Raw genomic sequence first — 27275 nt, forward strand, 5'->3', positions numbered from 1 at the left:
CAACAAAAAATTCACACCAAAACACTTAAGCTGTACCACATTCCACCTCATAATTGTTGCAGATTTTATGCCAATTTTTTTTTGCATGTGGGGCATAACTATCATATAAAGCTTTTTTTAAAAAAAGAAAAAATTGTGCCTATTTTACTTAAAAATCATTTACTACTAAACTGGTTTTGGTGCACGATTAGGAAGCACAGAATCTTCATGATATATTCTAATGAAGTGTCAACATCTACACAGTAAAATATGACAATATTGACTTTCCCATGTTTATACATTGGGTTCGATTCTTGATAACCTTTTAGACCCTCAGATTATCCTGTGTGGTAAGAGCATGTTAATAGAATCACTGTGTACACTATGTCCACATATAGTACACACTTACATAGAATATAAAATTGTTTTGTAGATATTTTGAACCTGTGATCTGCAATAATTGATTAAATGGAATTACAAGTATCTGTTTCAATTAGTGGAGGGGATTGTTTCTCATATGTCTAAAATGTAAAACAATGGACAATGAAGGGCTGGGATTAAGCTTAGTGGTACAGTGTTTTCCAAGCATGTGTGATGCCCTAGGTTTGATTCCCAGTACCACACACAAAAAGAAGTATTATATCTTTCATGTCTAAACCAGCATAAAGGTTTTGCCAATAAAGGGGAAAAGAAAAGCAATGATGCTCACACTTATCCAGTTCATTTTTACTTTAAATTCATGCATGATTGCCAGCGTGTGTGGAAGATGTTGGTATGAGACCTGATTTTCATACCATGACTTGCTTTTCTTTAAGATCCTGCTCAAAATTCGTCTTGTTAAGGAGACCTTCCCTGACCTCACTCTATATAGTAACAGCCATGACCACCATCTGCTATATTTTCCTTTATAGTATCTTATTACTATCTTGTACGCCGTATAGTTCTTCATTAATCATTTTTCCCCCATCACTTAAAGATGTTTCAAAAGAGTTGTGGTTTTTCTCTCTCTTTCTTTGCTATATTGATTAGCATCTAGAACAAAATTTCTCAGCACTGATACTACTTTTATTTTGGGCTAGATATTTCTCTTCCAGGGTGCTGTCCTCTGCACTATAGGATATTAACTGCATTGAGGGACATTAAATCTATCCGCTGCTGGTAGCCTTCTGTCCCTTCCCCTGGTTATAACCCACAAAGATTCCAAACTTTACCAATTATATACTATTAGGGGGAAGTCTAGAGGAGTGAAATAGCCAGGTTAAGAAGCACTGATCTCACATCCACATAACAGAAAACATTTGGCCTTTGTTTTGGGGGGGGATTGGTTTATTTTGCTTAGCATGATATTCTCCAGATCCATCCATTTACAGGCAAATACCATATTTCATTCTTCTTTTTCTTTGATATGTGGTGCTAGTTCACAATAAGGAGGGACTAGGGAAGAATAGAGGTACTTTGGATTAGACAGGAATAAAGGGGGGGATAGGAGTAGGAAAGATAATAGAATGAATCAGACATCATTACCCTATGTGCATATATAATTACATGACCAGTGTGATGCTACAATATGTACAACCAGAAGACTGAAAAGTTATACTCCATTTATGTATGCTGTGTCAAAATGCATTCTCCTGGTATGTTTAATTAGAACAACAACAAAAAGAACCACTGATCTAGAAAAATGTCTTGCACAATGAGAACTTAGTAGATACTTGATGAATAAATGAACAAATGGATAAAATCCATGTCTCATCCAGCCAAAATTTTACGTTCTCAATAGTTGAATAATTACAACAGAAAAATTGAACACAGGGAACACTTTACCAAGTTAAGCTCCCAGTTATTTCAGGGATGGGAATCTGTCATTTCCTGTTCATCTTCTCCTGCTTAAAACTTTGAATACACTTATTTAGCTTCACATTGTTCTGGCTGTGCTATGCTGATCACTGTTGGAGCCAGTAAATTCAAACCAATACCTCTTAAATATTTTTTTTTCCTCTTAAATTTATTTTTCAAGCCAGGTCAGCTTGGTTGAATTTCTTTTTGAAATCCACTTCTACACTTTCTGCAGCAATTAGCAGTCAGAGGAAATAAATCACATGCATTTCAAATGAGGATAAAATATTTCCCTGCCCCGATGTTTGAGCTTTCAAATTCAGAGCAGTGGAGGGTCTGCTTCTCCGCATTTTCACTTAATACCTCACTGGCTTCTCTCCAAAACCTGCCTGACATGCAATTATTTTCAACCTATTTCACAGAAGGCCTGCTCCATTCATCTTTCCGTAGGTCAGATTTCTACTGAAACTGATAAAAAGATTTTACCGTGTGAAACTTATGTCAGTAGGGTTCAATGCAATGCTAAGCCAAGGATCTTTTTGGGTTTATGGGGGCAGATATGAAATGCAGCATGGGACAAAAGAATATTTATAATCCTATCTGGGGGTTTGGTAACAATCCGTCTGGAATAAAACTGTAGATTGAATTCTAGGTGGGTGTTTGGACTTCATGGGTAGAAAGCAACTAGACTGATGGGAGTAGGTTGGGAATGATGATCAGAGGATCTGAATTCAATTTCAGGCTTTGTTACTTAAAAAGGCTTACTCTCTTGAAATGAACTTTTCTAAATAAAGGTTAGAACTTACCACTCAGCTTCTCAACCTGTTTATGTTAGTCAACTTTTCATCACTGTGACTAATCGACAAGAACAAATTGGAGGAGGAAAAGTTTATTTTGGTTCAGGATCTCAGAGGGTCAGTCCCTCGTTGGTGTGTTCCATCCCTCTGGGCCTGAGATGAGATGGAACATCGTGGAGGAAGGGCATGGTGGGGGAGTGCTGCTCCATTCATGGCTGCTAGGAAGCCGAGAAAGGAAGGGGAAGGTGCTACAGGAAAGATGAACCTTTCTTGGGGGGGAGGGGGAGCACATCCCCAGTGGCCCTCCTCATCCAGCTACAAACCACCTACCTACTAGGTTACCACTCTGTCGGGCCATTCAAATTAGAGTGGAATGTCGTAGCCCTGACAATCAAATTATTTAATCTCTATAGCTTTGGGGGGACACCTCTTATCCGAAAGTTAGCACCATTCTTTCCCCTATTTATTTAAATGGTACCACTATCCAATTAACCAGCTCAGAAATCTGATAGTCAGATTCCACTTTTCGTCCCCTTTACCTCTTATGATGACCAGCGCATGCCAATTTTATTCCTCAATTCCTTTTGATTTGTCCAGTTTTCTTCAACTTCTTGGCAACTAGACTCAGCTTAACAACTTCCTTCTCTCCTCTGGTGACTGTCCAGGTGAATGATCACTCCTGCCTCCCTGCCTCCAGGATTGCTCTTTACTTCCTCTCACAAATACCATCCTACAGAGGCCAAAGAGATTATTAACTTTTAAAAAAGTCTTGTTATATTACCAAGGCTGGTCTTTTTTTTTTTTTAATAAGTTGGTTCTCCTTAGTTACACATGACAGTAGAATCTACTTTGATAAGATTTTACAAACATGGAGTATATCTGATTCTAATTAGGACTCCATTCTTGTGGGTAGGCATCATGGTGGGATCCACTTAGGTATTTTCATATGTGTAAGACCAAGGCTGGTCTTGAATTCCTAAGCTCAAGCGATCCTCCTGTCTCAGCCTCCCTACCTGGGATGACAGGTGTGTGGCACAGGGCCCTGCTCCAAAGTGATCTTATTAAGAGAACCTGAGCATGTCTTTTGTTTAAAAACTCCCCATTTTTCTTAAAAACCCCAGATCCTCAAATAGGCCTAAAAAATCTGTTCCCTGACAATTTCTTTAGACTCAATCCCTTCTCATGTCTTCTAACATTTGTGCTTCTGTCACACAAAGCCGTTTCCATATCTTTTTTTAGCAGTCAAACTTTTGGATATACTACTTCCTTTGCTGATGTCACATTCTCTTTTCTCTTCAGTCCCTGCTTCTTCCAGATTCCAATAATTTCTCACATCTCTCGTAGGAACCACCTTGAGGCTGAGGTATGTTAGTACAGGCCAGAGTTTATTGTAATTATATTTGTACACCAATTTTTAAATAAATATTAATTGACAAGAGATTTGTTTGAAGAGTCTTTGTAGAATTATTTTTTCCTCAGTCTCTTATATTTTTCTTATTCAATTCCAAATATAGCCTCAGCATTTAGGTAATTTGACTTTGTCAGATTATGTCAAAACATTAAAGCAGTTTTAATAGAAATATGTGCATGCTCTTTTATGATCACATTTCATCACTTTATGTAAGCTTAGTTAAATTAATATAATTCAACAAGAAGTACAACTAATTTGATCAGGATTGTTGTTGAACACCAATTCATTCTTAGAAAAATGTACAACTTTATCATTAAGAGAAGTGCTTAGTCTTAGAGAAAGGAAAATACTGAATTATCCTGTAACTTAAATAACCTATTCTTACTTCTAAATTATACATTTCTTGATAGTAAGAACTGTTGTTTTATTCACCACTCTATGCAAAACATAAAACTCAGTACCATCTCAAATCTAATACCAAAATTTAAAAATTGATATAAAATTAGGTACAAGGTTTCGTTAATTCCCCAAACTAGGGAATTCATAAAATTGTTTACTTTAAGTTTTGATATTTATTGATTCTTATTTAATTATAAACATATTTGTCATCGTGATAAAATTATAAATTAGTTAAGGGCTAGGTACGTTTGTTATATTACCCTTCTGTTGAACAGTCAAATGACTGTGCAAGTTGCCCAATAAATAAATGTTGCTTGGTGTATATATGCCCTCCTAGTCTGTTGTTGAAGGAATGGGGGAGAGGGTGAAGGTATGTGATGTTAAGCAAGACATTATGCAAAACCCTAAGCTTGGTACACAAAATCATTAATTCCAACTCTTCTTTATTACTAACCAATTTTTCATTATAGTTATGAAACTTAAAATACATGATTATTTTTGATAATCATTAATAAATAACTTCAGGTAGGGACTTAATCTAAATAAGTATTTAGAATTTTAAAAGAAATAATAACTTTGGTACTTTATTCATCTTGCACTTTAAATTTTCTTGAGATGCACATGTTCAGTAAATTCTCAGAACCTTATTTGCATTGGCTATTTAGCTTTGGAATAAATGGGAGAGAATCAAGATTTTTAAAATTCAGGCATTATTATATTACACCAGACAACATGCAAAGGCTATATCCCCACCTCATTTGAATTCAATCTGAGTAATAACAGTGCACATTAGGAGTGGTATTGAACTGACTTTGTAGTAGTCCATGCTGTTTGAGCTTTTTTTTCCAGTCAAGGAGGGCAATTTCCTGATGGACGCTCAATCTCGCTTCCTGCCCTTGGAAAATTTCTAAAGCTGGGGTTGGGGAGCGGGGAGGAGCAGAAGCAGGTGCAGCCATTTAGAATCAGGTGCAGAATAACAGCAGTAAATCATAGTCATAAAAATAACGAATGACATTTTTTAGAGGTTCCTGTGTTAAGAGATTTTCATGCTTTATCTCAATTCTCACAGCCTCCTAGCAGTGAGTAGTAGTTAAAATGCAGGTTGGAAGCCAGACAAGTTCAAGTTTGAATCCCGACCCCAAAACCTACAGTGGTGAGACCCTAGGCAAATTGCTTAACCTCTAAGTGTTTCAACTCTTTCATGTATAAAAAGAAGAGAATAAATCTATATCCCTATTAACGAGAGCTTCTATGAGGCAGAGGTAATGCATAACAAAATTAGTATTTAGCATGTAGCGAGTCCTCAAAAATGTTAGCCTTTATTATCATTGCTCTTTTTATTTTTCTTATTCCTTTTCTACAGATTAAGCAACTTAGTGATAGCAAATGGCTTGATTAAGGTCACAAAGCCAGAACTGAACTCTATCTCTCAGTACAGTAAATTCCATTACGTGAAACACTGTGTACACGAGGGCAACATAACTGGTCATGGTGAAGTGAGAGAGCACAGATTTCAGAGCTAAGCACATTTGGTTTGAATCCAAACTTTTCTGCATATTCTGTAACCCACTGGATAAGTTCTACTTACATTCATTGTGTTCAATTTCTTCATCTCTAAAATTAGCATAATATCCTGATAATGCATATTACAAAATTGGTAAGTAATATACTTGAAAATGGTTGCCATTATTAGAGGCTTTCACAATATATTATAATCAATATAACTACAGTAATAATGTATAATGCTTTACTATTAAATATTTTAATATATATGCCCATAAACCAAATGTGGTATACACATGCAATGCAGTATTATTTGGCCTTAAGAAGCAAGGAAATTCTGACTTGTACTGCAACATAGGTGAACTTGAGAGCATTATGCTAAGTGAAATCAACCAGGCACAAAACAACAAATACTGGATGATTCCTTTGCAATGAGGTGTGTAGAGTGTCTGGATTCAGAGACAAGTAGAATGGTGGTTACCAAGGACTAAGGAAAGGGAAGAGGGAATTGTTTAATGGGTACAGTTTAAGTTTCAGAAGATTAAGTTCTGGAGGTGTAAGATGGCAATTGTTAACCCAACAATGGAATGTTCTCAATGCTGATGAACTATACACTTAAAAATAATTAACACAGTAAATTTTACATTATGCATATTTTGCTATAATGAAAAAATGGGGAAAAGGAATATAACCTTCTATTGGAGGAAAAAAAAACTATGGTTGAAATTATTGAAATGATAGCCTTAAGAGTCAGCTCATGTTTCTTTAGTCATATTTTTGATGTTTTATGTTGAACTCCACCAAGGAGTCACTTTAGTCTCTACATTTTATAAGAATGAGAAAGGTGTGCATGACTATTCTTACCCATAACATATGTTCCTATTAGAATTGGCAGGCGAGTATTAATCAACATAGCTATCAGTCTAACAATACTGTCAGAGGAAAAATAATATTGTTGTGACACCAATAGAACATTTTTATTATACACATTACCTTGAAATAACATTTTTTGCCAGGAAATTTGATGCAGCCTAAACACCGTGCATGACAGAAAGAAGCCAAGCTCAAGTACATCAGTCATGTGTGTGGCACATGATGTACAGTTGAACAGCCGTCAGATACCAGGATATAATTAACTATGAAGGTCATTCCATCACAAGTATAATATTTGGAACAAAGATGTATTCAGTTATGCAGTTTACTCTATTTATACTTCAACTCTTCATTTTTATAAGCTTTCTTTTCTATGTGATTTTTTAAATTCCCATAGGGCCTTTTTTTTCCCCCTAAAGAAGATCTATTTTATTTAAATTGCCTGCACTCCAAACCCAACTCTAAACCATTTTGAATTTTAAAATATAACTTCTTTTGACATTGAAACTTTTTTCTTTCTCTCCTTTTTCAATTACTATAATAAATATTAAATGGGCATGAGATTAGTATTCTCAGAAGGCTTTGTATGTATCTATTTGCATCTACTTCAGTCTCATTACATAATTTTTCCTTAATTAAAAATTGTAGTACAATTCATGATACAAAATTTACTATCTTAACCATTTTTAAGTGTCCAGTACAATGGTATTAAATATGTTTATAATGTTGTGCAATATAGAATGAAAATCTATACCCATTAACAACTCTCTGATCTTCACTTCTCAGCCTCTAGCAACTACTATTCTATTTTCTGCCTCTATGATTTTGATGGTTCTAAGAACCTCATATAAGTGGAGTCACATGTAGTTGCCCTTTTGTACCTGCTTATTTAACTTACCACAATGTCCTCAAAGTTCATCCCTGTTCTAACATATGACAAAATTTCTAAGACTGAATAATATTCTATTTGTTTGTATATTATGTTTTGCTTGTTCATTCATCTATTGGTGGATATTATTATGAATCATGCTGTATTGAGCACAGATTTATACATATCTCTTTGAGGCTACAATTTTAACATGTTGGGGTATATACTCAGAAGTAGAATTTCTCTATCATATGGTAATTCTATTTTTAATTTTTTGAGGAACCACCATATAATTTTCTACAATGGCTATATCATTTTAAATTTCCACTAACAGTACACAAGGGTTCCAATTTTTCCACATCCTTGACAATACCTCTGGTATTTTTTTAAAATAGTAGTCATCTTAATGGAAATTAAGAGGTATTTCATTTGATTTCTATTTCTCTTGGGATTAATGATTGAGAATCTTTTCATGTTATTGGCGACTTGTGTATCTATGGATAAATGTCTATTCAAGTGCTTTGCCCACTTTTGAATCAAGTTGTTTTCTATTGTTATGTTTTAGAAGTTCATATTTAAATTTTTTTCATATAATCTAATGTGTCTATTTGTTGTTATTGTTTCTGTCATCTGGGCCTTTAGCATCATCTCCAAGATGTTGTGAAACTTTTGTCCTGTGTTTTCTTCTAAGAGTTTTACAGCTATAGGTCTTTGATCCATTCTGAGTTAAATTTTGTATATGGTAGTCAGTAAGGGATCAACTTTATTCTTCTGCATGTGAATATCCACTTCTCCTGGTACCATTTATTGAAAAAAATTATCCTCTATTCACTGAATTATCTCGATCTCTTTGTAAAAATCATTGTACAACATATGAGATGGTAGACCATATATTTCCTGCAAATAATAACCAAAAGAGAGTATGAGTAGCTCTGCTAATAACAGACAAAACTATATTTTAGATTTTAAATGTTACCAGACACCAGAAAGAGAAACTTGTATATTAGCAAAAGTCAGTACAGCAAGAAGATGTAACAATTTAAACATTTAAGCACCCCTTGGCAGGTCATCAATAAATGATACACTTATTACATTTATTGGTGGAGTTATTTCTGGTTATCTACTCTCTCTCTCTCTCTCTCTCTCTCTCTCTTTCTCTCTCTCTCTCTCTCTCTCTCTCTCTCTCTCTATATATATATATATATATATATATATATATATATATATATATATATATCTTTATGACAGAATCATAATGTTTTGATTTCCATTTGTCTCTTAAGTATTTTCTAATTTCTCTTGCTGCATCTCCTTTGATTCATCAGTTGTGTAAGAGTGTCTTATCTAATTTTCATTATTTTGTAAACTTCCAAATTTTACTTCTGTTACTGATTTCTAACTTCATCCCATTTTATTGGAAAAGGTACTTTGTATGATTTCTGTCTTTTTAAGTGTGTTGAGTCTTAATTTGTGACCTAACATGCAATCTGCCCTGAAAGTTGTCTCCTATGTCCTGGAGGAAGTTATATGGGCTCTTGCTGTTGAGTGGAACATTCTTTAAATGAACATCAAGATCTATTTGGGGCTGGGGATGTGGCTTAAGCGGTAGCGTGCTCGCCTGGCATGCGTGCGGCCCGGGTTCGATCCTCAGCACCACATACAAACAAAGATGTTGTGTCTGCCGAAAACTAAAAAATAAATATTAAAGAGTTCTCTCTCTCTCTCTCTAAAAAAAAAAGATCTATTTGGTTTATTGTGTTATTTAAGTCATCCATTTCCTTATGTATCTTCTTTGTGGTTGTTCTATCCATTATTGGTAGTGGGATATTAACCTTTCCAACCTTTATTGTAGAATTGTCTATTTATCTCTTCAGTTTGTCAGTTTTTGTTTCAACCATCATTGTATCATTTATTGATGACCTTCCAAGGGTGCTTAAATGTTTAAATTGTTATATCTTCTTGCTGTACTGACTTTTGCTAATATACAAGTTTCTCTTTCTGGTTTCTGGTAACATTTAAAACCTAAAACATTGTTTTGTCTGATATTAGCATAGCCACTCTACTCTCTTCTGGTTATTATTTGCATAAAATATCTTTTTTCATCTTTTCACTTTTAATCTATTTGTTCTCAGTATTAAGTAAGTCTCTTGTAAATACTATTTAGTTGGATCATATTGTTAAATGCATTCTCTTTATCTATGTTTTTTGATTGGAGAGTTTAACCCATTTACATTTAAAGTATTACTGATAAAAAGTGACTTTGTTTCTGTTATTCAGGTTTTTGTTTTCCATGTGCCTTATAGCTTTTCTTGTTCTAAATTTTCTGCACTACTGTCTTCTTTCTTTTATGTTTAATTGATTTTTCTTTTTTGGTGACATAATTTCCTTTTTAATTTCCTCTTGATTATTTTATAGTTCTTTTTTTGCAGTTACAATAGGGATTATATTTAAAATCTTAAAGTAATAACATTCTAAATTTAATTTTTGCCAGTTCAACTTCAATTACATATGAAACTCTACTCTTTTAACAGTTCTGTCTCCATTCCCTTCAGGGGTTGATATCACAAAAACTATATGCATTTCATACCCCAAAGCAAACTAATAATTCTTTGAAACATATTTCTCCTAAATTACATAGAAAGTGAAATATAGAGTTACAAACCAAAATGACAATAATACTAATTTTCACATTCATTTTTTAAATGTACTTGTGTTAGATTTTCATTAATGTGACCAAAAACCTCACAAGAATATCTTTTTTAAAAAAAGTATTTGTTCTAATCAGTTATATGTGACAGCAGAATGCTCTTTAATTCATTATACACAAATGGAGCACAATTTTTCACTTCTCTGGTTGTACACAAAGTAGGGTCACATCATTCGTGCAATCATACATGCACCTAAGATAACGATGTTCATCTCATTCTACCATCTTTCCTACTCCCATGCCCCCTCTTCTCCCTTCCCTCCCCTTTTCCCAATTCAAAGTTCCTCCACTCAACCCATGCCCCCTCCATTATGGATTAGCATCTACTTATCAGAGAAAACATTTGGTCTTTGGTTTTGCTCCTTGGTCTATATCCAAAGAACTTAAAAACAACTTACTAAAGTGATACGGCATATCACAAGAATATCTTACAGGAGGAAAAGTTTATTTTGGATCATGTTTTCACAGGTTCAGAATATGATTGACCAACTCTATTGATCTAGGCCCAAAGTGAGGCAGAACATGATGGCAGAGGGGCATGTCAGAGGAGAGATCCTCTGCTCATTGTGAGTTGTATATGAATATGTGTATAAGCCTATGATTGTTAAAAATAAAACTGCTATAATTATATGTTTTTGTGTGCATGAAAATATTTTGGGAATGTTGTACACTAGCCCATGAAACAACTAAAAATAGAGTAAAATTATATTAAAAAACTAATAATTAGAGTTTCTAATGGTAATAGCAAACATTTGCGTGATATATCCCATAATGCTAGGCACTTTGGTAAGAATTTAATAAATGTTTTTCCCCACACCAGACAAATGTGTGTTATTTAACAAACAAATCAAAACAAAACGACTTAAAAAAAACAATAACAACAACAACAAAGAACCCTTTTCATCAGAAAATCTAAATTCAATATGAACTCAAGCTCTTTATAATCTTTCAGGAAAGCTGACAGAAAAGAAGGCAGCTATGACAATTCTTTGGTGGAAGTGGTGCCTACTTACACCAGCTGCCCAGTGATTATCAAGTCCAAGTTTTCTTTTTCAAAAATAAGTTTCTATCCTTCCTCCATTGCATGCTTTTAGCCCCTTTATCAAATATAAGATAGTTGTAACTTTGTGGATTAGTCTCTGTATCCTCTATTCTGTACCATTGGTCCACCCGCCTGTTTTGGTACCAGTACCATGCTGTTTTTGCTACTATTGCTCTGTAGTATAGTTTGAAATCTGGTATTGCTATACCACCCGATTCACACTTCCTGCTCAGAATTGCTTTTGCTATTCTGGGTCTTTTATTTCTCCATATGAATTTCATGATTGCTTTATCTATTTCTACAAGCAATGCCATTGGGATTTTGATTGGCATTGCATTAAACCTATAGAGGACTTTTGGTAATATTGCCATTTTGATGATGTTAGTTCTGCCTATCCATGAACAGGGTATATCTTTCCATCTTCTAAGATCTTCTTCTACTTCTCTTTTTAGGGTTCTGTAGTTTTCATTGTATAAATCTTTCACCTCTTTTGTTAGGTTGATTCCCAAGTATTTTATTTTTTTTTGAGGATATTGTGAATGGAGTGTTTTTCCTCACTTCCGTTTCAGAAGTTTTGTCACTGATATACAGAAATGCCTTTGATTTGTGCGTGTTGATTTTATAACCTGCCACTTTGCCGAATTCATTTATTAGTTCTAGTAGTTTTTTTGTAGACCCTTTTGGGTCTTCTATGTATAGAATCATGTCATCTGCAAATAGTGATAATTTAAGTTCATCTTTTCCTATTTTTATGCCTTTAATTTCTTTCGTTTGTCTAATTGCTCTGGCAACAAATGGTGTTGGGAAAACTGGAAATCCATATGCAACAAAATGAAACTGAATCCCCTCCTCTCACCATGCACAAAAGTGAGCTCAAAATGGATCAAGGACCTAGATATCAAATCAGAGACTCTGCTTATGATAGAAGAAAAAGTTGGCTACGATCTACATATTGTGGGATCAGGCTCCAAATTCCTTAACAGGACGCCTATAGCACAAGAGTTAACAGCAAGAATCAACAAATGGGACTCACTTAAACTAAAAAGTTTTTTCACAGCAAGAGAAACAATAAGAGAAGTAAATCGGGAGCCTACATCATGGGAACAAATTTTTACTCCTCACACTTCAGACAGAGCCTTAATATCCAGAGTATACAAAGAACTCAAAAAATTAGACAATAAGACAACAAATACCCCAATCAACAAATGGGCCAAGGACCTGAACAGACACTTCTCAGAGGAGGACATACAATCAATCAACAAATACATGAAAAAATGCTCACCATCTCTAGCAGTCAGAGAAATGCAAATCAAAACTACCCTAAGATACCATCTCACTCCAGTAAGATTGGCAGCCATCAGGAAGTCAAACAATAACAAGTGCTGGAGAGGATGTGGGGAAAAGGGTACTCTTGTACATTGCTGGTGGGACTGCAAATTGGTGCAGCCAATTTGGAAAGCAGTATGGAGATTCCTGGGAAAGCTGGGAATGGAACCACCATTTGACCCAGTTATTGCCCTTCTTGGTCTATTCCCTGAAGACCTTAAGAGAGCGTACTACAGGGATACTGCCACATCGATGTTCATAGCAGCACAATTCACAATAGCTAGACTGTGGAACCAACCCAGATGCCCTTCAATGGATGAATGGATTAAAAAAATGTGGCAGTTATACACCATGGAGTATTACGCAGCTCTAAAAAATGACAAATTCATGGAATTTGCAGGGAAATGGATGGCACTAGAGCAGATTATGCTTAGTGAAGCCAGCCAATCCCTAAAAAACAAATACCAAATGTCTTCTTTGATATAATGAGAGCAACTAAGAATAGAGCAGGGAGAAAGAGCAGGAAGAAAAGATTGATATTAAACAGAGACATGAGATGGGAGGGAAAGAGAGAGAAAAGGGGAATTGCATGGAAATGGAAAGAGACCCTCATTGTTAAAAAAAAACTACATAAAAGAAGTTGTGAGGGGAATTGGAAGAAAAAACAAGGAGAGAAATGAATTACAGTAGATGGGATAGAGAGAGAAGATGGGAGGGGAGGGGAGGGGGGATAGTAGAGGATAGGAAAGGTAGCAGAATACAACAGTTACTAATAGGGCATTATGTAAAAAGGTGAATGTGTAACTGATGTGATTCTGCAATCTGTATTTGGGGTAAAAATGGGAGTTCATAACTCACTTGAAACTAATGTCTGAAATATGATATGTCAAGAGCCGTGTAAGGTTTTGAACAACCAATAAAAAAAATAAAAAAATAAAAAAAAATAAATAAATTTAAAAAAAAAAAATAAAAACATATTTCCTTCTTTGGTTTGACCTGTTGAACTCAAAATCTTGGGAACTACAATGAATATCAACTCTTATTGGAATAGCACTTGGAAATGTAATCCTAGAAAAGGCAAAGTTTTAACCAAAGTGGGTTAACAAAATTAAGCATCCATTCAAAACAATGCTAAGCAGGAAGTGTGAATCAGGAGGTATAGCAATACCAGACTTCAAACTATACTACAGAGCAATAGTAACAAAAACATCATGGTACTGGTACCAAAACAGGCGGGTGGACCAATGGTACAGAATAGAGGACACAGAAACCAATCCACAAAACTACAACTATCTTATATTTGATAAAGGGGCTAAAAGCATGCAATGGAGGAAGGATAGCATTTTCAACAAATGGTGTTGGGAAAACTGGAAATCCATATGCAACAAAATGAAACTGAATCCCTTTCTCTCGCCATGCACAAAAGGTAACTCAAAATGGATCAAGGAGCTTGATATCAAATCAGAGACAGAATACAACAATTACTAATAGGGCATTATGTAAAAGTGTGGATGTGTAACCGACATGATTCTGCAATCTGCATTTGGGGTAAAATTGGGAGTTCATAACCCACTTCAATCTAATGTATGAAATATGATATGTCAAGAGCTTTGTAATGTTGTGAACAACCAATAAAAAAAAGAAAAAAATTCAAAATTAACAAATATGTAAAAAAAAAAAATCAGAGACACGGCGTCTGATAGAAGGAAAAAGTTGGCTACGATCTACATACTGTGGGGTCGGGCTCCAAATTCCTCAATAGGACACCCATAGCACAAGAGTTAATAACTAGAATCAACAAATGGGACTTACTCAAACTAAAGAGTTTTTTCTCAGCAAAAGAAACAATAAGAGAGGTAAATAGGGAGCCTACGTCCTGAGAACAAATCTTTACTCCTCACACTTCAGATAGAGCCCTAATATCCAGAGTATACAAAGAACTCAAAAAATTAGACAATAAGATAACAAATAACCCAATCAACAAATGGGCCAAGGACCTGAACAGACACTTCTCAGAGGAGGACATACAATCAATCAACAAGTACATGAAAAAATGCTCACCATCTCTAGCAGTCAGAGAAATGCAAATCAAAACCATCCTAAGATACCATCTCACTCCAGCAAGATTGGCAGCGGTTAGGAATTCAAACAACAACAAGTGCTGGAGAGGATGTGGGGAAAAGGGTACACTTGTACATTGTTGGTGGGACTGCAAATTGGTGCAGCCAATTTGGAAAGCAGTATGGAGATTCCTGGGAAAGCTGGGAATGGAACCACCATTTGACCCAGCTATTCCCCTTCTTGGTCTATTCCCTAAAGAGCATGCCACAGGGACACCGCTACATCGATGTTCATAGCAGCACAATTCACTATAGCAAGACTGTGGAAGCAACCTAGATGCCCTTCAATAGACGAATGGATAAAAAAAATGTGGCATTTATACACAATGGAGTATTACTCTGTATTAAAAAATGACAAAATCATAGAATTTGCAGGGAAATGGATGGCATTAGAGCAGATTATGCTAAGTGAAGCTAGCCAATCCCTAAAAAACAAATGCCAAATGTCTTCTTTGATATAAGGAGAGTAACTAAGAACAGAGTAGGGCTGAAGAGCATGAGAAGAAGATTAACATTAAATAGGGATGAGAGGTGGGAGGGAAAGGGAGAGAGAAGGGAAATTGCATGGAAATGGAAGGAGACCCTCAGGGTTATACAAAATTACATACAAGAGGAAGTGAGGGGAAAGGGAAAAATAATACAAGGGGGAGAAATGAATTACAGTAGAGGGGGTAGAGAGAGAAGAGGGGAGGGGAGGGGAGGGGAGGGGAGATAGTAGAGGATAGGAAAGGCAGCAGAATACAACAGACACTAGTATGGCAATATGTAAATCAGTGGAAGTGTAACTGATGTGTTTCTGCAATCTGTATACGGGGTAAAAATGGGAGTTCATAACCCACTTGAATCAAAGTGTGAAATGTGATATATCAAGAACTATGTAATGTTTTGAACAACCAACAATAAAAAAAAAATAAGCATCCATTCTCAATGAGACAAGGTCTCCCATGTTAATTACTAGGTTAATGGTTTCTCTTGGCTAGAGATATTAGCGCTACACTGGAGGATTCCCTGATGAGGTACTACAGAGCCATGTATGCACACATCCACCCATTTAAGCTTTCAATAAACACAAAGCATCATTTTAAACAATTTCAGCAGAATAAATTTAAAATATTGCATTTCTAGTGGCCTGCTTTATTGTTTCGTGGACTGGCTTGAAGCACTGTTCATGGCACAGTAGACACAACACTTAATTGGTGGCTACTCCAAGTTCTTTAGACTTCAGCATTTCCTACTCTTCAGGCCTCAGTACCTTTTTGTAGCAATAATGGTATTCTTCATCAGCATAGCCACTGTCATGGGACCAACACTCCCAGGGACAGGAGCAATATAACCGGCTTTCTTACTGACTCCTTCAAAGTCTTATCTCCAACCAACTTGGGTTTAGCAGTTATAGGATCCTGAATTCTGTTTATTCTCATGTCAGTGATTGCTGTTCCTTCCTTGTCCGTATCTGCTGTGATCAGACTTGGAATGCCTGCAGTAGATATGACAATATCTGCAAGAATTGTGTGTTTCTTCAATTGTTCTTTGGGAATGTATCAATGAGATACATACTGGAAAGATGGCATCACCTCCAGGTCATTCATGAGCCCCATCTCTGTGTAGTAACATTGCAATATACATTGTAACATTTTTTGATCTTTCAGCCACAACCATGTTCTTCCCTAGGATTGGAATACCAGTTTGCTTAATTAATCTCCACACACCTCCTGGGGTAGTGGGAAACATGCAGTATTTGTCCAAACACATTTGCCCCACATTAGTTACATGAAAGCCATCAACATCCTTGTCGGAGGACCAGCATTGCTGATCTTTATCTCTTCACTGTGCTCTGGAGAGGCAGCTGAAGAAGGAGACCGTCTAGATTTTCATCATTACTTAGATTATTGATTAAGTTCAATAGTTCTTCCTCTGAAGATTGAAGCTGATTGCACAATCGTCTCACTGTTGATTCTGAACTGTGGCCAGGTGGAAAGGTTGGTGGCAGAGGTGGTAGCTTTGCACAAAGCAGTCTGCCGCCAAAGCAGATAGAGAAAGTTGTAATCATCGCCAGTGCCTGTGTCTGTGCCAGGAGCGAATTTACTAAATGTTAATTCATTTAATATTTAAAACCACTTTATAAAGTTTTACTAGCATTATTCTTAAATTACAGATGAGGGAATTATATATAAAGAGTTATATAACTTGTCTAAGGTAAAAGATCTAATGAATGAAAGAAGCAGAGTTTGAATCCATATGGTTTGGCTCCCAAGTCTATATACCTATCCTTTATAATATGCTAATATATAACAAATATATATATATAACAAATAATATATAACAAACATATTGTTTTACAATAAAAAAGGAAGCAATTGTCTCTCCATAAATCCACCCCCAGATAGCAGTAGCCAAATTGACAATAACAACAAAGCAAAATGAGGATACAATCAATCCTAAGCAAAACCACCAGTCCTTTTTATTTTTTGTTTTGAGACAGGGCCTCACTAAGTTGCTGAGGTTGTCTTCAGTCTTTTCTCATCACTCCTTTACCTTTGGGTGCTTTTTCTTTTTTCTAAAAGACCAGGATCCTCCTCCAGTGTGTAATCAACCCAAGCAAGCTGCTCAAGAGTTTCAAATCTCAGCACTATTCTGACTTTCCTCCTTAAACCACTTCCTTTATTTCTTTTCCTCTTCCTCTCCTGTCTGAAAAAAAAAAGCTGTCCAACCACTTTTTTTTTTCTTGACAGGTTGGTCATTTTAAAACTAGGGGTAATTGTTTGCCTTTGATGATAGAAAACTTTCAGAGTACAGATATACTCCTTGATTTGATGGGCTATGTCCTAATGAACTCATTATAAAATGAAAGTAATATAAGAAGAATAGGCAATTAATACACTTTACCTATAGAACATAATAGCTTAGCCTAGACTACGTAAATGTCCTTAAAATTCTTACATTAGCCTATAGCGGGGCAAAATAACAGGAAACCCTATTGAACACTAAGTTCAATTTACCATTCTCCTGCCTCAGCCTGCCAGACCACTGGGATTACAGGCTGGTTACAATTTATGCATCCTCTTAGTTTATCTTTGGCTTCAATATAGTCTTTTTAAACTACTGGGGGAAAAAATTTCATTACTAAAACTCTACTTTTGCTTCCTTCCTAAATACTTAGCTTCTCTGTTTATCCAGAAATAAAAGATTGTCAGAGCTGAATGTAGATTTGGGTGACATGTGTTAGAGTTATAGATACCTTTACATGTAAAACTTAGTGTAGTTAAAAGATTTTTTAAAAAAGTTTGAGAGGCAGAGAAGGATCTTAGAATCTTATAAAAACAGAACTTGGAGTCCACAATGCATTGCACATGTTTGTTTGTTTAAGAAATGCAAACATAAAAAGTGTTCAGATATCTGACCATAAAATGATGCAAGTCAAGTCTTTGTTCCTGCAGTAAACTTGAGTCAAAAGAACAAACACAGATATCTCATAAGGTTGCTCAACCTGGAATGCCCCAAGGTTTTTACATCTGAAAGCAGAAATTTTGAAGTTGAGTATCTTGACACTTTATTTCAACTACTTTGGCCCCCCCACCATGATGATGAATAAATTGCTGGGCAGTATTAGAAAACCTAAGTCATTTTTAAATTTAAAATATCTGGTTTGTTATGTTTTAAGGTGCAGCAGCTGTAACATCTGTGAAATAAGTTAAATTGACATAGTAATTGAATCTGAGAATGTGCTTTAGGGATATTTATTTGCCACAGATAAAGAAAGAACCTTTTAAGCTCTTAAATAATGGATAGATTATTCTTATAAGGTATAAAATGTTTATAACTTGGAAAAGAACAGTTTTTCAATAGTGTCCTTTTATTTTCAAGGTAATGTTAAGTAATAATTGGACACTCTCTAAACTGATTTGTGAACTCCCTATTGTTGAGATTCCTTTCAACATATTATTTCATATATCCCAGGAGTAAAGAACCTATCACTCCCATCAGTCCCCCACCCAATAATTTCACCATGTAAGTATTTGTGAAATCATTATGTTGTATACCTTAAATACATATAATTTTAAAAATTTGTAGAAGCTCACAGTGGTTCTGTTCATGTTCTGCTCACTGCATCTCTCCACTGATTATAACTTGTTCTTTCAAATTCGGGGCACCAAGAGGCAGGCCTACTTTCTAATAGAAATAGTACAAATTAGCAGGCATTCTAGAATTCTCATAACATAGCACAAGATGTGAAGGCTACATTACACCCCATGCATTCATTCTCTCTCCTTACATGGGCTCTCTCTTGTATATAGCTCATGTGAATTATTGCTTTGGCATTGAATGGCTGGAGTCTCGTAAAACCATGTGCTTTTGGATACCATTTATCAAAATCACCTTCTTCCCTAATGAAGGAAGAGCTGATACCAGGCAATTGGTCCAGAAACATATTCTCCCGCCAGTCTGGGTTGTCCAAAGCACAATCTAGTACAACTTGATGTTTGAGCTACCTTTCTGGCATTCTCCATGGATGTTTAATTATTGAGCCTTTGCCTAAGCTACTGAAATTAGTGGGCCAGGGAGAGAGAAAGGCTCATTACGTTTTGAAGTGCCTGCTCACTTTCTTGGGGCAGCCTCCTTCAATTGAACTACTAACTCTGCTCTCATGTTTCTCCAGTTTCAGAGCTTAGTTTCTAGAGTAAGCCAAAAAAAACACCTCTCTTTACTTCCACTTGTATATACTGTGATCTGCCTTTTGTTTTATTATGTGTAGACTCTTTTAGGTCCTTTTGCAAAGATCTACATTCTCAGAAAGTGGTTTCAACACTGAAGATGTCTCACCTATCAGTTACTAGAATCATAGAGACCTTAAGTGAAATAAAATGACTTCTGCAACCACAGAGACTAAGATGAAAATTATGATTCAAACTGGAAACAAATCCATTCACACACACACATACACACACACACACACACACACACACACACACACACACACACTGTCTTGATGTCTTTAATTTTTCTGATCTCATGGTCTGTAGTCTGTTTGAGTATATGGTCTATAGTTTGTGGCTTCCAAATTTTTTAAATTGCTGTGAAACTTGTCCTTGGAGATATTTAGTTTTCTTATCTTTATTTTTTATACAAAAATCTTGGAACTTTTGAGACATACCATGTATCTCAGTATCTCCTCAGTATTGGTCTTCTTTTTGCCTGCTGTGCTGGGAATTAAACAGGCTAGGCAAGCTTTACCACCAAGCCACATCCTCAGCTTCAGTACTGTATTGTTTTTTAATTAAAAATGCCAGGTAGTTTGATAATTTAAAAATTTTGAAAGTACAAGATAAACATAGTATGAAGATGAGTCATGAAAATCTTAGTTGAAATTCATGCAGTCTACCCCTATCTTATTCCTAGTGGGTTTGATCGAAAATTAAAAAGAAATATCTTAAAAATGTAATTGTTTTTCATTTCTTTATTACCCACTGATGATGATGGGTACCTGATGATGTCCCTATTACTATAATAATAGGGACAAGCAAAATTGGAAAGTGTTTCACTTACTAATGAAAAATCTTCCATTGGTTTAAAAGCTAACATGTCCAGAAGCTCTGAACTGTGTTTTGTATAGTCTACCTTCAGGCTGAAAAGTAGCTTTTATAGCCCAAGATTCTGGCAATTGGCTATCTTAAAGAAGCCAGGACAGTTGTGAATCATTTAATGACTTGTTTGAAGCAGTTCACTCTCACTTTCCCCTCGTCCATAGTTTTGAAGGATTCTGACCTTATGAAGAGCTAAGGTTACCCTCCTAGGAACACACCGTGAAGATACCATAAGCCTTTTGCCTTGCTAATAGTAATCCTCCATTGTTTGTATGAAGGCAAAAGAAACCTCAGCAGAATATCTCACGTGTGCATGTTTTCATTTAACAGAAAAGATGAGTCCACAGGCTGAGTGTTCTGCAACTGAGACGCCAACCCCAGAGGAGGAGCATCAGAGAAGGAAGATGATGGCAAAGCGGGCAAAAATCATCAAGGAGTTAATACAGACAGAAAAGGATTATCTCAATGATTTGGAGCTGTGTGTTCGGGAAGTGGTTCAGCCCCTGAGAAACAAACAGGTAAATGCAAACTTGAGATTTTTTTTTTTTTTAGAAAACTTTTTTGATGTTCTCTCCTATATCCTAAAAAAGATCAGCAGCACATGAAATTGAAGCACCCTAGTTTATCAGTAAGGTGATGTGTCTTTTTCCTAGTTTCCAGTCATAAGTCCACAGAACACACCAGATTTGTACCTCTTGTGTCAAGCAGAGAGACACTCTAAACCCTCCCTTTGGCCACAGAAACTGTATTCTAAAACATGAGGAAATTCACAGCTTTTTTCCATTTTGAAATTTATGTGTTCTGCCTTAAATTTCCATGAAACTGGTAACAAAATATGCGCAACAGGTTTTTAGCAGGCTAGGAACAAACTTCTTAATTCAACAGTAATCATGGATTTAGAAGAGAAAAATATGCCTACTCTCTCCATTAAGATTTTGATTAAATTTATGAATATTTAAATAAAATTCAATGAAAAAAAATAACATTAAATGTAAGTAAAATTGTTCTGTTTGAGTGGCCACAGACAAAACTTGAAGTGTTTATCAGTTAATCATTATCACCTTTAATCAAAGTAAATATACATACACAGAGTTATTTCACCCATTTAACACTTATTAATAGCGTGTTACGTAATCGTCACTGTTCCCAGTACTGACCCTTACAGTTCAGAGCAAAAACAAAGTCCTGCCCTTGTGGGATATGCTTTGTACTGCAGAAAGAGAGAAGTCAGACAGTAGACAAGAAAGAAAGAAAGTTAAAGTATATTAGATGTTACATCTCAGAAACCAAAGCAGGGGAAAAGGATACAGCTTGAAAACAGAGTTTTGGTTCTTCTGTTGAACAACTGTGGCAAAGGAAGGCCTTTCTAATAGGAGACATTTGAGCAGAGACTTGAAGGAGTAAGAAATGTTCCAAGTAGAATAGGAGGAGCAAAGACTCTTAACAAGCAGTAGCCAACCATGAGGGGGTAAGTGGTCCTCATATACAATTCAAATAGTTTAGAAAACATAAAATAGACAGTAAAAAGGGTCATAAATTCTACCTAAAAAAAAAATCACCATTTTTTTTGAATACACACAGGACATTTCCACATAAAGTGATCAAAACTACACATGCTGTTTTGTAACATAAGTGTTTCATTCAACCATATATATCTTTTCATGACTTTTAATACTTGTGAATGTTTTTCTACTGTTATTGATGTTGAGGTACACTTACCTTTCAGGTGCTTGTCTCCTTATCTCAATCCCATCTCAGCCACTCACTCCAGTCACCTTAGAACTTGTCATTGCCAGTAATTTCAACCTGTTCAAATCAGAATTTCAAGCTTACTCTTCTCTAATTCTTACCTCCTCTCTTTCAGCCCACTCCTGCTGGTAACCTGTCTCTGACAATTTTTTGAGGGGTGCAGGGGTGGGTACTGGGGATTGAACCCAGGGAAGCTCTACCTCTACGCTACATCCCCAGAACATTTTAATTTTTTATTTTGACTCAAGGTCTTGCTAAATTGCCCAGACTGGCCTGAAACTTGCAATTGTCCTTGCCTCAGCCTGAATCACAGACATATGCCACCTCCCCCTGCCTCTGACAAATTTTTAGTGCCACCTAGACCTCCAAGTACTTTTTCCTTGTTCATCAGTTCCACAGCTGGCTTAGGGCCCATGGGTCATTCACTGTAATCACTGCTTGTATATGTGTTTGATTTCTTTTTCCCTTTTCTACTTACTCTCCTGAAAGATCGTACCTGGAGGGGTTCAGGTTTCTGGCATAAGTAAAGGTATGGAGTAGACAGTCTCTTAAAATTCAAGACCACTTTCTTCACATGGGTCTCCCAGTAATGTCTCTAAGGGGGGATCTCTCATATCTTTTCCCTCACACCTCAAATACTCCCTTTTCTCTCCTAATGTCTTTTTCTTACCACTTTATTGAATAAGTATACATAATACAGGAGAGGCACACATTTACAACACCAAATCTACCAAACGACCTGCATCTCTAACCTACATAATCTGACTTCCTCCTATTTCAAAATATCAATAATTCCTGCTTATAGTGAAGGACAACCTCTCTACTAAGACAGCAGATCTGACCCCTTCAGGCTTATTCTAGGGCTTTACTCTTCCATGTGTCCTTTCTGTGTCCTGAATAATTAATTTTACCTGCTGTATTGGATCATCGTCATTCCCATTATCTGTTATCTCAAAACAAAAACAACAACAACAAAAAAACCCTCCTTCAATACTAAAAGATTTAACTACATATTCTGTATTTCTTTCTCTTTTAAAATTAACTTTAAAAGGGCTGGAGTTGTGGCTCTGCCGTAGAGTGCTCGCCCTGCACATGTGAGGGGCTGGGTTCAATCCTCAGACCACATAAAAATAAATAAATAAATAAAATAAAGATATTTAAAAAGTTAAACATAAAATAGGTAATATGTGCAAAAGCATGCGACTGAAACATGTTTCAAAATAAGCACCGTATCCTGTCTCCAAATAAATAATAAATAAAAAGGACTGGGGATGTGTCTCAGTGGCTAAGGGTGTCTGAATTCAATTCCTGGTACAAAAAAATAAAATTAAATAAAATAAGCACAGTATGCCTATGTTGCGCTAGTGATAAAAAAAAACCTTAATATATAAGAAAACTCCTTCTCTTGACTTCATCATCCACATTTGTCTCCCATGGAATGAGAAGTTCATTCAGTTGAAAATATTGCCCATTTCAAACCATCTGCTACACAGTTGAGTCAAACTGGGCCTACCAATAGGAATGCACTGCTGAGCTGCACTCTTTTTTTTTTCCCTCTTTAATTTTTAAAATTTTTTTTAAATACACAACAGCAGAATGCATGACAATTCTCATTACACATATAGAGCACAATTTTTCATATCTCTGTATATAAAGTATGTTCACACCAATTCATGCTTTTATGCATGTACTTTTTTGCATTACAACTGTTATTACACATATATATCACAATTTTTCATATCTCTGTATATAAAGTATGATGACACCCAATTCGAGTCTTTATACATGTACTTTGGATAATGATGTCCACCACATTCAACCATCCTTGCTAATCCCCTGCCCCCTCTATTTCCCTCCCACCCCTCTTCCCTATCTAGAATTCATCTACACTTTTCTTCTCTAATTTTTGTGTTTTATTTTTTGCTGTTGCTTTCCTCGTTTTATGCTTCCTAGTAACTGTTAGAATATGCGATTCTCAGTATAGGTGTCTCAGACCATGTCAAATAAAGAATTTCCACTATGGTATCATTTATGGTAATTTAGCAATGTTTGACTTTGGCTCCCAGTGCTTTGAATTCTGGTTCTCACGATTCTAACTCACATTTCCCATGTTATTCTATTTGGGTTGTGGATAGCTTGTTGATTTTTCACTCTGGGTGCTTCTCTTGGTTTTGGTATCTTTGGGTGCTCTTTTTTTCTTCCTCTTTGTGGAAATCAGTTTCATTCTAGCAGCCTATTTGTCCTTTCTACTAATGCAATAGCAAATCTTTTAAGGTTTCTCAGAATTCTCCTGTCAGATCTGCCTTTTCCCCACCTCTTAAAGCTTTTAATCTTTGATTAAGTAAATATGTGCTCAGGAACTTATGTGAGTCTCATAAACATTTATATGAGGCTGAGTTGGTTAACTGATGCCAGCAGTTCATTAACTTACTGCCTCTTCATGTCCTCACTTCCCTCCTAACCGTTTAAATACCACAGTCTGTGCACGCTACCCACCTGTCATCAGTTAGTGTCAAAATATGTAAATTAACTCATACAATTTTCAGGTAACCATGGGAACCATCTGCAAACCATGCTTAGTTAAACCTCAGGCAACATAAGTAAATATTTTACGTGTATATGTCAGGCTGGAAGATATGTTAGAAAGTCATCTAATCTCACCGTCTTTTCTCTGTGTAAACTTAAACTTAGACTCCCAGTAAAAACATGGCATTTTATGTAAGTGAAGATTGGTGGAAGGAAGTTGAAAACTGAAAAAAGCACTACACGTTTTGGGTTTATGTGAGTGAACTTGTGTGAATGAACCAGCGTACAAATGAATGACTAGATCCAGCCTTGACTGACAACTGTGCAGGGACAATCGACTTCTTTTTAATCTTAACTTCAAGTTTTTTCCCACCAATAGGCCATCACCTAACTGGGAACAGGATAAATGAAGCAGTTACATCATCTTTAACAGCAGCACTATGAAAGGTTTTGCAAAGATGGCAAAAGTATTCGCAACATTCAATGTTGAAATTTTCACTGGGCTAACAAGTTCTATATATTCTATATATATATTATCCAAACATGGCAATAGGAGGAGACTCCCCATTTTTTGGCAGTAGATCAAAATAAATAAAACTGGAGAAGGCTATTTAATGATAGATAAGGATTTTATGTGTAAGAACAAAAAGGTGACTGAAAACATTAGAGGAATTTAAATCCATATTTTTTATTTGTGTTTGTTTTTTAATTTCTAAAATTCACATAGTACAAATCTACCTAAGATCTCAAGAGGAATATAAGATCTCAAGATTTCCAAAAGGTAAAAGGTATTTTATTTATAAGCATTTATTTTGAATGCACACTAGGTAGATTATTTATTTATTTATTCATTTATTTTAGTTGTTGATAGACTTTTATTTTATTTATTTATTTGCAGTGCTGAGAATCAAATCCAGTTCCTCACACATGCCAGGAAAGTGCACTAGCACTTAGCCCCAGCCCCAGCCCTAGATTTTTATTTATGATAAGAAAGTTATGGATATTTATTTATTTTGAATTTGTTCACATATGGTCTAATTGTGTGCATTATGCTTCAAATGTTGTATTTTCTGGAAAATGCCAAAAATTCTATAATTTAGTATTGGCAAGAACTTCCTGGAATTTTTAAGTTTCACAGAGCAATTTCCTAAGAATTTTCCTATAATAATTAATAGAGGAAAACATACGTCAGCAATATCTCAGGTTTTTGCGTCATGGAGGCATTCTTATCAAAATCGTCTTCTCTGTCACCTGCATCAAAAGACTTTTACTGTTTCCAGAAACAATAGACAGTTATTTTTACTTAGTAGGCAATCAAAATTTTTTTTCCTCTTGTATTTTTCTATCACTCAGCGAATCTTCATGTCTCTCTTCACTACCAAAATTTTGGAATTAAATTTCAGGACTAAAGCATAAATTCTACTTTATGGAATGAAATTGGCCAAACTATCACGTGTGTGTGTGTGTGTGTGTGTGTGTGTGTGTGTATGAACATAACACAGCGAATTTCACCTTTATGTATATCTATAAAGCACTAATTTAAAAAAGAAACTATAAACAAACAGAAGAAGACCAGTAGAGTAGTGAAAAGGGATAGTGGAAGGGAGGAAGAGAGGGAAAGGGGAAGTGCTGGGACTGATTGGAGCAAAATCATATTCCATGTTAAATGAACCCCAATATTATGGATAACTACAATGCACTAAGAAAGGAAGGAAGGAAGGGAGGGAGGGAGCAGACATTCACCTTGGCTCACTGACAACTTTCTTAAAGTCAGCTACTCTAAAACCCCTTCTCTTCCAATACTAGTGAAATGATTAAGTTGATTTCTCATGGACATGTCTTATTTATACAAGCAATTACAACACTTCATTCGTAACATGTTCTACCCCACAACAAAGTCAAATGCAAAGGTCCTATAGTTTTATAAGATGTTACCACTGAGTGGAACTGTGTAAAGGGTGTATATGGGATCCCTCTTATAACAGCAGGTGAATCTACAATTATTTCAAAATAAAAGGTTTCATTAAAAATTATAATATCCTTATTTTCCCTATATCCCTTCCTTTCATTCTTTTACTAAATTATCCCCCTAAATACATGTATAAAATTTTATATGTAAATATAAAAATTTTTTCTTATCCTTTACCTTGTTTATTCTCCCAAATTTTCAAATCAATTCTCTTTTCATCGGAATTCTGGGGATGTAAAGATAAAATTGTAGGAAAATTGAAGGAAAAAATTTATAATGCATAAGAATCTCCTGTTTCTCTTGACTATCTCATGATCTCATTAGAATACCAGAAATCTTTCTAGATTGCAGAACAAGCTGAGGGAGAAAACCAAGTAAGTCCCTCTCACCACCTCCTTCTTCTATTCCCACTGTAGAGTCCGGCAGTTCCTGAAGTCAAACTCCTCGGTCACAGGGCCTTACAGGTTTAAGGGAACACACAGGTCTAAGTCAGGATGATATTGTCAAAATAAAAGATGCCCAGAAAGCCAGAAAAAAACATCAATGGGAATTTGGTCACTAAATTAAAAAAGTAAAATCAAAGCAATT

At 35.6% G+C, this 27275-nt stretch overlaps 1 protein-coding gene and 1 pseudogene across 1 annotated transcript in view; one reads left to right on the forward strand and one right to left on the reverse strand.

Annotated features, from left to right (window-relative positions):
• Window positions 1–27275, forward strand: part of Arhgef38 (Rho guanine nucleotide exchange factor 38) — a 128268-nt gene that overhangs the window by 11115 nt on the left and 89878 nt on the right. The window contains exon 2 of the mRNA XM_026404658.2: window positions 20774–20961. Coding sequence (XP_026260443.2) covers window positions 20774–20961 — 188 coding nt within the window. The remainder of the gene's footprint in view (window positions 1–20773; window positions 20962–27275) is intronic.
• On the reverse strand, window positions 16107–16911 carry LOC113193872 (bifunctional methylenetetrahydrofolate dehydrogenase/cyclohydrolase, mitochondrial pseudogene; annotated as a pseudogene).

The sequence above is a fragment of the Urocitellus parryii genome, chromosome 10, assembly GCF_045843805.1.
Source record: "Urocitellus parryii isolate mUroPar1 chromosome 10, mUroPar1.hap1, whole genome shotgun sequence".
Classification (NCBI taxonomy): domain Eukaryota; kingdom Metazoa; phylum Chordata; class Mammalia; order Rodentia; family Sciuridae; genus Urocitellus; species Urocitellus parryii.